The 13,260-nt window shown below is 41.4% G+C and overlaps 1 protein-coding gene across 8 annotated transcripts in view; it reads right to left on the reverse strand.

The window, feature by feature from the left end:
• ANKS1B (ankyrin repeat and sterile alpha motif domain containing 1B) overlaps positions 1-13,260 on the reverse strand; it is a 330,248-nt gene that overhangs the window by 247,186 nt on the left and 69,802 nt on the right. For all 8 annotated transcript variants that reach the window (XM_083573571.1, XM_083573577.1, XM_083573576.1 and 5 more), the window contains one exon: positions 9,978-10,118. In XM_083573571.1, coding sequence (XP_083429697.1) covers positions 9,978-10,118 — 141 coding nt within the window. The remainder of the gene's footprint in view (positions 1-9,977; positions 10,119-13,260) is intronic.

A 13,260-nucleotide genomic window follows, 5' to 3' on the forward strand; every position in this document is an offset into this window, starting at 1 on the left:
CCACCCACACATTCAAGCAGCTACTGAGCAACTGAAAAGGGCACTATGTATTCTACCCTGAAGGAATCAGCAGGCAATGATTATACCCTGCTGAAGATTGAGGGGAAATCAGCATAGTGAGAGAGAGCTGAAATTTATTTTAGTGCTTCCTTATATTGATTGTTACTTTCCATAGAAATTAAGCCAACCATTTTCTTTCATTTGGTACAGTCTGTGATTTATTTAACAGTTGGACATTCCTGATGTAAAGCACATATTCCTTCACCCCAATTCCCCAGCCAGTTCCATTGAAATACTGCTTCCACTCATTGCCAGAGCTAGCTGAGCAGCTTCCTGCTAACTAGTTCCTAGTTCGGATGTACCAAGTGCTCTACAGTGCCAGACAGCTAAGGTGTGGAGCTAGGTAAGCAGGATTCTGCTCATCTGAGTTCCAAAGCTCAGAACTCTTGTACAACTGTAAGTTCCCAAAGCAAACCACATATAAAGTTGCATTTTCTATCTGTTCTGTAGAATTCTAAATTTAAAAGACACACACACACACACACACACAAACACCCCCAAAAAAGAGAAGAAACCTTGGTAGGAATTGAATATGATCCTTACTCTCCAGGAATCATGGAATGTTGAGGACAATTGCAAATAAGTAAATAACAGTAGATATGATGGTGGCAGAAAAAATGATCTAACTGAGCCCCTGACAGCTTATGGAATCCTGAAGATAGATATCTTCAGTGGAAAAATCCACTTCTTAGTGAGTCTAAATTTGGTATGGGCTTTTTTGGAATATAGTGTGTGAGAGTGGGGGGGGGGGGGCTTTCTATTAAACCTTGGCGAGAATCTCATTCTTGGAATAGTTGGCCAGCTTATTGCTAATGCCCTAAGGTAAGGTAACAAATGAAGTGGCTCTGCACCAGAGGGCAAATGGGTGGGGCCCCCTCTGTCAACTAGCTGGTAATTAGAAAAACAGAATCCAGAGCTGAGGTTGTGAGAGCTAAAGGCTAGAAGTGGGCTGCGGGGTAGACATGCTTGATTTCTGCAAGAATCCAATGCTGTGGCTAAGGGAGAAGCAAGATCTTCTTGGGGGTGTTAATACTGTCAGTTGCTCCGTCATAGGCTCAGGTTGGATATATGGTAAATAAACCCTATATCATAAAGACATCATAGTCTCTGCTGTCCCTTGTTTCAAGGAAACCAATCCCTGGGTAAGTGCCTAGAACCTCTAGAAGCTCACACCGCTCAGAGATTGGGGCTACGTGTAACACTATTTTCTGCAGTCAGGCACAGCTCCACATTCCTGTTTGTTGCCAGCAATCCCACAACCCAACATTTTGTCTCATGTGTGTTTTTTTGTTCTGTGCTGGAGCATTACTTTCTATGATAAGTTACACGCTGGGCTTTGAGTTCAATTGGGAGGGACTCCTTTTCAGACTTTTCACGTAATCAAGTTGTTTTGTTTCGTTTTGTGTGTGCATGTACCAAATTTCCATTTCTTAGCTAGCATTAACTATCTGTGTAGGGACATATGCAAATGCATTCTTTCAGAAACGTCTAATAATCAGGTTCTCTTGGTTACAAGTGCAATTTCAGCTTTCTGAATCATATGGAAATACTTTTATCCATTTGGGGATATTCACACCTTCCATTTCAATGGGTTTATAAATATGCTATTTTCAGATTTCTGTTGGAATCGCTGTGTTTTGTACTATATATGCATGCAAAACAACACCTTTCCAAGTTATGTGGGAAGTACTGTGACAATTTGGTACCACAGCGAGCAAGTTAGTGAGACCCAACTCTTTAATACTAAGCAATTGAGGTTTCATTCAGCAAGCATAAGAATGTGTATCTGGCAGATACTGGCAATGTCCCTAAGACTTGCCAGGGATTGTTGGCTGCATATACACCATACATTTAAAGCCCACTCTCACCCACCCCCAAATAATCCTGGGAACTCTAAATTGTAAACAGTTCTGGGAACTGTAGCTCTGTGTGGAGTAAATGACAATTCCCAGGATTCTTTGGTGGAAGCAATGTGCTTTAAATGTACATTGTATATGCAACCATTTTTCTCTGGTACGAATCTGCCCTCCATTCCATCCTGGTTGCTTTCTAGTTTAACTTGGATTTTTTTTTAATTAATTGCACAACTGCGGTTGGGTGTAGTTTTCAGTTCATGTGTATGTGCCCTTCGCCATGCTGATGTGCAGGAGTTCATAGATGCATTGATTAAACCACAAAGCAAAAAGGAATCATGATGCAATCACACAATCCCATTACGATTCCTTTTTATGCTGTTATTTAGCAATGCACATCAGTAAGTGGTGAGGCAAACTATGCCAACCAGTGCATACTCAACTGTCTGAACAAAGTCCAGAAATAAAGAAACAGATGAATGGATGATATCTCACTTATCATTGCTGTTCTAACAAGATCAGGTAATGCTGAAACCCCAAATCCAGGAACAAAATTGAATTGGTACAATATTGTAAGCATTCCTAATTATAGTATGTGAAAAAGCAACAGAACTCCCAGAGCCCAACATTTTATTTCCTTAGTTACAAAAAATTTCCCAGTTAACAAGTGTTTCAGATAACTGTTCATTCACTGGAAGATATAAGATATAAAGCAGGGTTGTTTCAATTTCAAAGATTTTGTTTAAAGATTCTGCTATTAAAATGAATGTGTAATCATTAGGTGAATGACAGTTTCTGAGGCAATAAGATACCTTATAAAGTAAATAATTAAATTCACTATTTTGTATTTGTTAACATCCAGGAATCCACTATCTAGTTCTCTTGATTCTCACAAACCTGGCCTTTTTGGCAGTTGTTAGAACTCAATCAAAAATGTGTGCTGCTGTTAAATCAAATCAATGACCAACAAATTTATCTTTGGCTGTATTCCCTATGAGTAAAAAATAATCTGCACCTGCCAGTTTGACAGACATATGGCAGACATATCAGTCAATGACCTAGTTTCCTTATATTCCATGTAAATGGAACTGTCATCATAATGGACAATTTGCAACATATACAATGCTATACTTTTCAAATACGTATGCTAATCCAAATATATTCTGGAGGTGCAGAAGATTTGCTTCTTTTGAAGACAGGCATTTTGTTCAGTTCACAAAAAATGTATCTTAAAGAGGTATGGTGCTGCTGTTCCAGCAGCTTAAGACAATTAGAATGAACACAGCTTCACTTGTTCCAATCCTGCAACCCAAATATTTTGCTGTCCTCTTCAGTTGTTAGATCAGGACTGTTCCTACAACTCTCAGTGCTTAACATTAGGAAATGAACTGAATGCTGTAGTCTGATGTAGGATAAACCCAGCATTTAATTTTACTTGATTTTAGCATTAATTTAAGCATGAAATATCTGTGAGGAACTGTTGTAGATAGAACTGAGAATCTATTGTTCTATGCACTAAACTATTTTCCTATTCAATAAAATATTCCTGAATACTGAATTGGCTCCACACATCCAAGCTGGTCATTGGCTTTACTCACCAGGAAGGGTTATAAAATCTTCCTGTGCTGGCTTGGATTTTGCCAGGGCAATTGTTGCTAGTGTTCTTTTCATTGCCTCCAGTTCTTGGTTTGTTTGGTGGTTCTGGCATGCTCTTTGGCAACTCCCCATGGCTCAACTGTGACAACTGCCTATGGCTTTACTTTTCAGAAATCAAAAAGTTTTTGCATAATAATTTTAATAATAACTGTGCTGTTTTGTATAGAAGGTATAAAGCTATGACATTTATGCCTGATGTGGTCATTAACTTAATCACTAGGCACATTTTTGTAAGTGTCTTTGTTACAAATTATAAGAGGAAGATTTACAGTGAACTGAGATGTCGAACAAAACTCTAGAATAAAAAATCAACATAAAATGGTGTCTTTTCACTAGTAGATTCTTTCTTTAAAGTCTTGTAACAAAAATGAGTCTCTCCAGTCATACCTGAAGATGAGGGTGATTGAACCTGTAATCTTCTGCATGCAAGGCAAGTGCTCTGCCACTGAGCTACAGCTCTTCCTCCTATGTTTCTGTCTAATATAGCTGCTCCACCACAAGCATCACCAAAGCAAGTTCACACAAGTGTGGCAGAATTATCTAGCTCTAATGCAAGCAGCTCTCTTGCACTAGACTACTAGACAAACAGATACTCTTGCCATTCTCTCTAGGAAATTGCCTAGGGGAAGGAAGTGAAGGCTTGGCTTTAGTATAGGCTGAGTGAATTCCACCCTCTTGCTTTGCAAGATCTGCTGCCTGGAAACTTCCCAGTGAGGCACAACTTAAGTTTAATTCAAATCTTCTTTCAATCCATAGGAAAAAATACCTTTTACCATCTCCATCACCTAAGCATCCAACCAAGGAATAATTTTGATTCCCCCATCCTCTTTCTCATTGTTGCCTAGCCTTTTATTTTAGCATTTCACAGTCCAGCCAAAATCTCTCCCTTACTGTAGGCTAAGGTGTCATAAGAGAGGCTGTATACTTTGCTTGTTTTATTTATTATTTCTCCACCAATCAACAACAAATCCACTAAGGCGATGAACCAAAAGTGCCTTTTTAATTAATATTGATTGGGGGAAGGATTGTCAAGTGCTCCTTAAGAAGCGTTTTAGTCATCTGCTAAAAGCTCCCGTTGCTCGGTCCCAGCTCTTGCCAACCTAGCAGTTCAAAAGCACGTCAAAGTGCAAGTAGATAAATAGGTACCGTTCCGGCAGGAAGGTAAACGGTGTTTCTGTGCGCCACTCTGGTTTCACCAGAAGTGGCTTAGTCATCCTGGCCACATGACCTGGAAAAACTGTCTGCAGACAAATGTCGGCTCCCTCAGCCAGTAAAGCGAGGTGAGCGCCGCAACCGCCGAGTTGTTTGCGACTGGACTTAACTGTCAGGGGTCCCTTTACCTTTACCTTTACCACTGTATTATTATTATAATTAACTGAATTTATATACTGCCCTTCATCTGAAGATCACAGAGCAGTTCACAACATAAAAATGCAAAATACAAAATGAAAAGACAAAATATATAATAAAAGAAGAAAGAAATCATTAACACCCCCCTCCTACAAGCACATTAAAAAAGCCATAGAATGTTAATTAGCCAAAGGCCTGGTTACAGAGAAACATTTTTGCCTGGTACCTAAATATAAGTAAATAAAGATGCCCAGCGAGCCTCCCTGGGGAGAGCATTCCACAAATGGGGATACACCACAGAAAAGGCCCATTCTAATAGACCCGCACTCTAGGAGGAAGCACTCAGATGATGGTTGCAGGGTCTGGGTTAGTTCGTTTGAAGAGAGGTGGTCCTTGTACAACATAATATAGCATGAAGGCAAGACGCTTAAGAGAGCAGTGCAATACTTACCTTGCTCCTAGACCAGGGATACACTGCCACCATACTGGTAGACCAGCCACTCTATGCTAGGTGTTCTCAGCCCAGGAGAGAAGGTAAAAACATATTGTTGCATGGTACCCCAATCTCCGAGCATTGCAGGATTCCAGGGGTTCCAGGTGCTTACCTGTCATGACCCGGCAGGACAATGGGGATGAGGATGCAGCCACAACTAGTACACAGCGGGGCAAGGTGGGGATGGAGAAAGAAAGGATGGGGGCATATAAAGTACTCACAGGGTGACAGAGGATGGCGAAGGGATGGGGGTCAGTGCAGAGGAACCAAATGAGCAGGACCCATCACCAGAGGGCCCCCCATCTCCACAAACACGGTGGGCTCTGAGGTGTAGGGACCTGTGGAAGGTATGCTCTAGGAGGCTGAAGCAATCAAGGGCCCACAGCCCAGCACTCTAGCTGGCCAGGTGGGGTTTGTTAGCTCTGGGAGGAGGCGATTCCAGGTGATTTCTCAGCTGGAGTAGGCTCAGGACAAATGAGGATCACATGCCTCATTAAGCCCAGATGCTGCAATCAAGATTCAGGTGATAAAAGGGAAGCAGAGCTGAGGTGCTCCAAGTAACAGTTCTGCAGCTTACCCAGTCCCCCACCCTTGGCATGCTAAATGATGATGAATTTCTAGCATGTTTAAGCTAGGATGCAAGCCTCAGTACCACAGCTACATTACCCAAGGGCCTTGCTCATGCTTTCCCTTGTCCCACTGCAGCACAAAGCACCTTTCACAAAGTTATCAGAATGATTCCTAAAATGATATAAAAGTTCCTATCAAACACAAGCATGTAAAAAGCACAACTTGACAGCATTTCAAAACACACACACAGACATAATGCCAAACCTTGCAGGAAGGATCCCTGCAGCAAATAAGCAAACAGTCCCAAAAAGCACAAGCCCCCACCCCTTGCAGTTGCTTGCATGGTTCTTTGCCTTGGAGTTTCAGAAAGTTCTCATTTCAAGTAGATTGACAGCTGCTTTGGGGCTCAAATCACAGGTGGAACTCTTCAATTTGTCTTTGGTCTTCCCCTTGGTTGTAGATCAGAGGCTCCAAACTCAAACTCCAGTCCCAAAACAGTCTCTGTGGTCGCATACTGGGCCTTAAGACACAACTGCATGATCAGATTTCCCACTGACACACTGGGGGTCCCCTCCATCTATTTTTCCTCTTGCTGCCTCTGGGTAAGTCCACTTCATCCCCTGTCCCAAACTGCAAATCAAAGTTCTGCCACAAGTCCTTATCTGGAAGCACCACCTTCAGAATCAGTTGGCCCAGTTCAGTCAAGTTGGCAGCCAGGAGTTCCCCTCACTGCTTACTCCCAACATCTCTCAAATACTTCATGGGCCCAAAGGCAGGCAACCCTTCAAGTGGCTCTTGCTCCCAAAATTCATTGGAACCTGGGTGACCCTCACTGCTGGGGCCTACATAAGGGCTGCACCCATTATAAGGACTGGTTCTGGGGCACCCAAGGGACAATGTCATTGGACGGTTTTATCTCGTCCAATTCAGTAGGCACCAGATGCTACTCTGGTGCATGCACACACGTCTCCAACTTTCCCACACATTTTTCTCTACTGCCATTCCTCAGGCGCTTGCTGAGCCGTCTGCATTGTTCACACACACCTCCCAATTCCTTCTGTTGCACTTCTTCTTCTGGCATCTCTTCAGGCACTCTTTCTTCTTGCTCATGCATGCACACCTCCTGCATCACTGCTGGCACACATGGAATGAAGAGATCCATAAGCAGCATCTCTTCACCTCCATCTTGCAGTTCACTCTCCTGTGGAGCACTTTCCTCCTTCACTGGCCTTTCCTCCTGCACCCATTCTTCTACAGCAGGCTCCCATGTAGTGGAGAACATCAGCCAGGGCTCTCACCTCCAAGGAGGCGTCTCACCCACTCTGCTTGCAGCTGGTCTATTTTATCAAGCCACTGGCTCTGCTGCTGACTTTGTCACTTCTTCATTTGGTCAAGCTGCTTGCTCCACTGTTGCTCCATTCTCTCAAGCTGTTCAAGGAGTGTTGCTATTCCTCCCTCCATCATGACTTGGGCACACCTTGCTCACAGGTCTTCTCTGAGGAAACATGAACCCTACTACTGACACCAGTGTCATACACCACCCCAATCTCTGAGCGGTGTGAGATTCCAGGGGTTCCAGGCGCTTACCCAGCATTCAGTTTCCTTCATGATGTTGGACAAGAGAGACAGTGGTATCTTTATGATAGATGGTTTATTTATACATATACACAACCTGAGCTTATGATGGAGGGGTTCACAGCATTAATACCCCAAGAGGGTCTTGCTTCTTCCATAGCCACAGCTTTCAATTCCTGCAGAAATCAGGCATGGCTCTGACTGCCTTCCGAACCTGCTGCCTTGCTTCCAGTTTCTTGCTTACACACAGAACTCTCGACTTTGTAACTATCAGGGAGTTGAGGGAAAAAGGCCCACCCATTTGTTTTCTGGCACAGAGCCACTTTCTTTGTTACTTTAATGCCCCATATTCAGAGGGCCATTACCTCATCAGGAAGGTAGCCTGGCTATTCCAGGAATTGAATTTGTGCTGGATCCAAGAATTAGATTTGACCATCTCTAGTTGTGAAGCAGGAGATAGGAGTTCAGATCCCTCCAGGAAGAATATGGCTCCATTTACCTTTGGAACGCCTGGCAATAAAATAAAAACAAATAAATGTCACACCCCCACAGTCTCATTCTGAGGCCAGATCCTAGTTGTGTGTGTGCATGGAATCCTTACCTACTACTCCCTAACAGCATAGAAACTACACACGTGTCCTTTATAGCCACATAGCATTTACTGAACAGCATCTGGGATGGTGATCTAGAAAGGGAAAAGTACATGGGTGGGGTTGACAACCAGTTACTGCAGCAAGACTCCTTCTCTTTGGAAAGTAGCTCAAAATACATCAAAGTAGTGTGTACAGAGTCCTTTTTGGCACCAGCACCGTGGTTCACCTCCTGTGATGGTACAGGAGCCTAGCATGTTAACAATCCCACAGGTGAATAGCCATAAACATCCTTGTCACAGCTGCTGGTCATGGGATGCACTTCCCTCCTGGCCAGAATGAAGCAGGGTATGGGATGGATTCTGTACCAGTAAGTGACCTGTAGAGAGCAAGGAGAGACACAAAAAGAAAGTAACAAGCAAAAGTCAGTGGTTATAGCACCAAGTCCCTGAAACTGAATATACCATATTTGTGAGGCAGTGAGAGAAGCAAGGAAGTGGCAATAACAATGCATGTGGTGGGGCTTCAGAAGAGCCATCTTACTGACACTGGCATCACTGATGCTTACCTGGACAAGGCTGGTTCTGCTGGTGCAACCACACAGCCCCAACCTTGCTGTGACCCTGGCCAGGTAGTAATGCCAGTGTTTGGACATGGTGCTACCTCAGTACTCTGACAGTGCTAATTTCTCAGCCTCTCACCCACTGACAGAGACTGCTGTGACTGAGTGCATACATCTCCCTTTGAGGTTACAGGGAAACACCAGGGCTTTTTCAACTGGAACTCACAGGAACTCAGTTCTGGCACCTCTTAGGTGGGTGCCATTGCCATAGCACTGGGAAACACTAGTGGCTGTTTGTTTCCCTCCATGCCTTTGGGATGTGACTCTGCAAAGTAAAAGTGCTTGTGTTTGGCCAGCAATTGCTATGATTGGAGCGCCAGACCACTGCCAAAGCAGAACTTAACTGAGTGTTTCCCTGTTTGTGGGAAACACCGTTCGCTGCTGTTGTGGGGGGAGAAGCAGAGAGAGAATGGCAGTTCAGACAAGATCCCATATTCATGTGTAGCAAAGGTGGTGGGTGGGAGAAAGAAGACAGTTGAAGCAGTTATACATTACAGCATGTTTCCGCTTCTGTTACTTACCTGTGTGGAGTGCTTTCTCCATGCTTCTCCAGTGGTTGGGGTGCAGTTTGGTGTTCAGTGTCTGGAGTCCTGAGATGAGGAACCTGTAAGGTTCTAGGCAGAAGAGTGTTATCAACGGGCTCACATTCCTATAACTGTTCTGGAGATGAGTTGTTTTGTCTCCCCTTTGTGTGCAAAGTTCATATCATCCATAGTTTCCTACTTCCAGAGTTCGCCCCCCCCCCAGCTTGTGAGCTCTAAGGTGCACAGTATGAGGTCAGAGATATACACCCCTTTGCCACTTATTCAGTCATCTAATGAACAAAGAGGCCTTGCATCTGTAGATCCAAGTCTGCCTCTGCAGATTAGGATTAGTGTCATTCTGTAAACCAATAAACAGTTGGCAAGGATGAGAAGACGCTGATTCCACTGACTGGATTTCCTTTTGCCTTTAAAGTATTGTTTCAGGAACAAAGAAGGTATTTAAGTATTTTTAAAAGCTGTAATTTGTTAACTTTCAGAATCAATTTGTTCTGAATGTTTTTCCCCCAGAACGTTCAAGTCTTCTGATGTTTAAGACATAATGTGCTTTAATGTACTCCTTTGTTTTTTCTTAATTCAGGTATAAAAATAAACACTAAAAAGTACAATAGAAAAAATATTACTCAACCACTATTTTATTGTGAAGTAAAGAATTGAATAAAATACCTGAGTAAGACTAGGAAAGCCAAGATTCCTGCATCCATTACAAGGTGTCAGTGCTTCCCACAAACCTGTAGGCCCACAACTGTTTTCACCTCCATCTTCTTCATCCTCTTCTGTTGGTAACAGGTTTGTTGTGGATGATTTCTGAAGATGAAAGAGTAGCATTTCAAAAATTAAGTGTATTGTATATTTTATGAAATAAATAAATAAATAAATCTGCTGAAATAGACAACAGCTGAATTTGTATATACTGCCAACATGAATGCCAACATGAATGAATCTTCAAATGGAACTACAGGAAGTTATACTTTAAATGACTGTGACATAAACATTATTTGGAATTCACTCTGATGATTCAGATTTTAAAATATTGTAACCTGGAATTGTTTTCACTTTCAGTCTACTTAAATTTCAAATGGCATGTTGAAAAGTGCATTCAACAGTTCTTACTCAGTCTTCAAATGTGACTAACATAGAATTGATCAACAATTGTAATTGACTTAAAGCCACTTAGTTCTGTGCTTGATGGTTAGCAAAGTGTTTGTTAATAAACTATCAGTAGATTATTGTTAATTTTATTAGTAAACTATGCAACAGTGTCCTTCATTATCTTTAGAAAGCTTGAAACAATGCCTGGGATGAAACTTTATTTTTTTTACTTTGCGTCTACATTTTGATGCCACTTGTGTGACATAACTTCATAACTAAATTAGCATTGTATAAATTGAGCAAAAATGTCTACAGGCACCCAATTTGCCACCCATTCTGGAATTTATAAATATTCTCCGACACTTTTCAAGGAGCTCAACATTAGTAGCAAGGTTACCATTTTCTAGCTTGCAGGGGTAATAAAAAATAACTCAGAAAAAGAAGTCAAGTCATTGCTAACGATAAATCCTCTCAGCACATTCCTAAGGAAAAAAACAGTGTTAAGTTGTCTTCCCTTCCCGCATTCTTAGATGCTCCCCATAAAGGTTTGCTGGTCCTCTTTCTTTCAAACCATTCCAAACGAAAGTAATTCCTGCTGTGGCCGCAAGAAGGATACTAGTACTTTTCAGCTTTATTGATAAGCAGAGAGAGATGTAATAGCAGTAAGTTTGGGTTTTAAGGATATAAAAGGAGTTGGGTGAATTGCCACAGAAAGGGCTTAGCAGGAAGTGAGAAGGTGGCAGTTGGGGAAGCTTTTAGGTCAAATGTGTAATTGCATCAGTTGATATAGTATGTCCTTCTTAGATGTAGCCAGCAGTCTCACGGTCCCTATAATTCCCTGCTCCCCCTGCAAGGCTGCTGTGGATCTAGGCAACCAGGGTGGAGTGTGAGAGTTTGTCAGCAATAAGGTAAGTGGAAAAAAGGAGGCTCTTGCAAGCAGAGGAAGAAGACATTTGAGAGCACCAAGGAGAGTATCTTCCTTCATCTCTCCTTTTTCCTTTTTTTCTTTAGTTTTATTTCACCAAAAGGCAGATAAAAGAAGAGGAAATCATGTGTATAATTTCCAAACCATTCAAATTGCTTACAGCAAAATTTCCAGATGCAGCAAGCATATTCTACTTCCTATGAAGGGTTGCCCTGGGATAAATGTGGAAAAGGATTTTTCCAAAAAGCTCTGATACTCAGGTGGTCTCCCACCATCTTTACCTTCATCTATACATATTGCAAAAACAGATGTCAACAAAATTGTCAGTCTGCACCACTCCCCACAGAACTCGATGTTGTTGCATCAACTTTTCTGATACTTTAACTAATGAGTCCCTCTTGGTAAACAAGAACTGAGACTTCCATTGATGGGCAATTTCCAAATCCTAGTGAAATGCTACTAGATTACCACGCATATCTGGGAAAACAGTAAAAAAAATGGCAAGAGCAAGCACAGGCACCATTGATTGTTGTATAATTCCAGGTATTTCAGCAAAGATCTCTGACCAGAATATGCTAAGCCAGGGACAGCTCAACCACTACAATGGGGAGGGTTTGTTTGTTTGTTTATGTGAGCTTATGTTTAATTTAGTTCGAGTTCAATACTGTTCCCATGACATTTTGAGTTTAGTTCCACAAAGTCTAGCCAACATGGTCCTGATGGGTTGCCTGGACCACATCACCTCCCATTTTGTTTCTTGTACTCATCTGCCCAGATCTGCTTCCTAGGCTGCCCTCTGAGCACTCATCTCCCTGCAATTCCTAATTAATAATTATTTATAGAAGACTGTGACACTATCTCCTCCATGGTGATATCGAGATGTACAAATGCCTAAGACAATTTCATGTTTAGGGCAATCATTTTTATGAGAGTCAGAACTTGTTTCAGCTGACTCTCTGTAGCCAGGAAAGTGGCAAGAATGGAATGACACAACAAACTAGGATAAATCAGGATACAGAGCTCAAATATAACAAGCAAGTTAACAGAAATTGAGAGTCACAACCAACTTTAGACTATGGTTTTGTTGTCCCCAAACAAGTTAAGCTAAACAAACCAAGGTATAACATTACTTTTGAACCAGGCCAATGAGTTTCAGTTTGGCTGGGATCAACTGCCATTTTGGGTTCTCCTTTCCAAAATGGTCTCTTCATTAGGTAACAGTTTGAATCTGAATTTGCTACACACAATTATTTTAAACTGTTAAGCCCTCTTTAGTGTTTTGGCAGAAATAGAAATGGATAATGAATGAATAAATAAATGAATGAATGAAAAGATTACTATCCTACCTTTCCCCCTAGGAACTTGAGGTGACTAAATAAATACGATACCATATGACTGAACAAGATTAAATGTACAATTTATCTTTCTCATTTAAATACACTGGATATATTTTACTGTATTTTTGCATTTTAAAAATACTTGCTTATCTGCTATGTATTTGTAAATTAAATTTCAATGCATTTCTTAATGTGCTACTTGATCAAATTATTTTGACAGTGAAATGGTACTACATTATGTGTTGCCATAGAAACAAGCACTCTTGCACAAATGAATAGAATGGCAGGGTGAACTTTGCCGGATCTGGAGTTTGAAGGATTTAGTACATTGTTCATACAAACAAGCACATTAAGATTATATGTCCCTGATAGTTAGAGATGTGTGTCAGATTCACCATCTATCTACACTTTTATAATTAGATCCAATCTTTCTTCTTTTAAAAAAGTTAATCTTAGAGGATATTTTAAATACTATGCCAAAGGAATGCAAAACACTCATTTAATAAAAGCAGTGGCATTATTATTGGGGGAATTATGTATGAAATTGGTAAAGGTTATCTTTCTCTCGTATCAGTATGATTACAACAACAAAAAG

Source organism: Podarcis filfolensis (genome assembly GCF_964270895.1).
Source record: "Podarcis filfolensis genome assembly, chromosome: 10".
Classification (NCBI taxonomy): Eukaryota; Metazoa; Chordata; class Lepidosauria; order Squamata; family Lacertidae; genus Podarcis; species Podarcis filfolensis.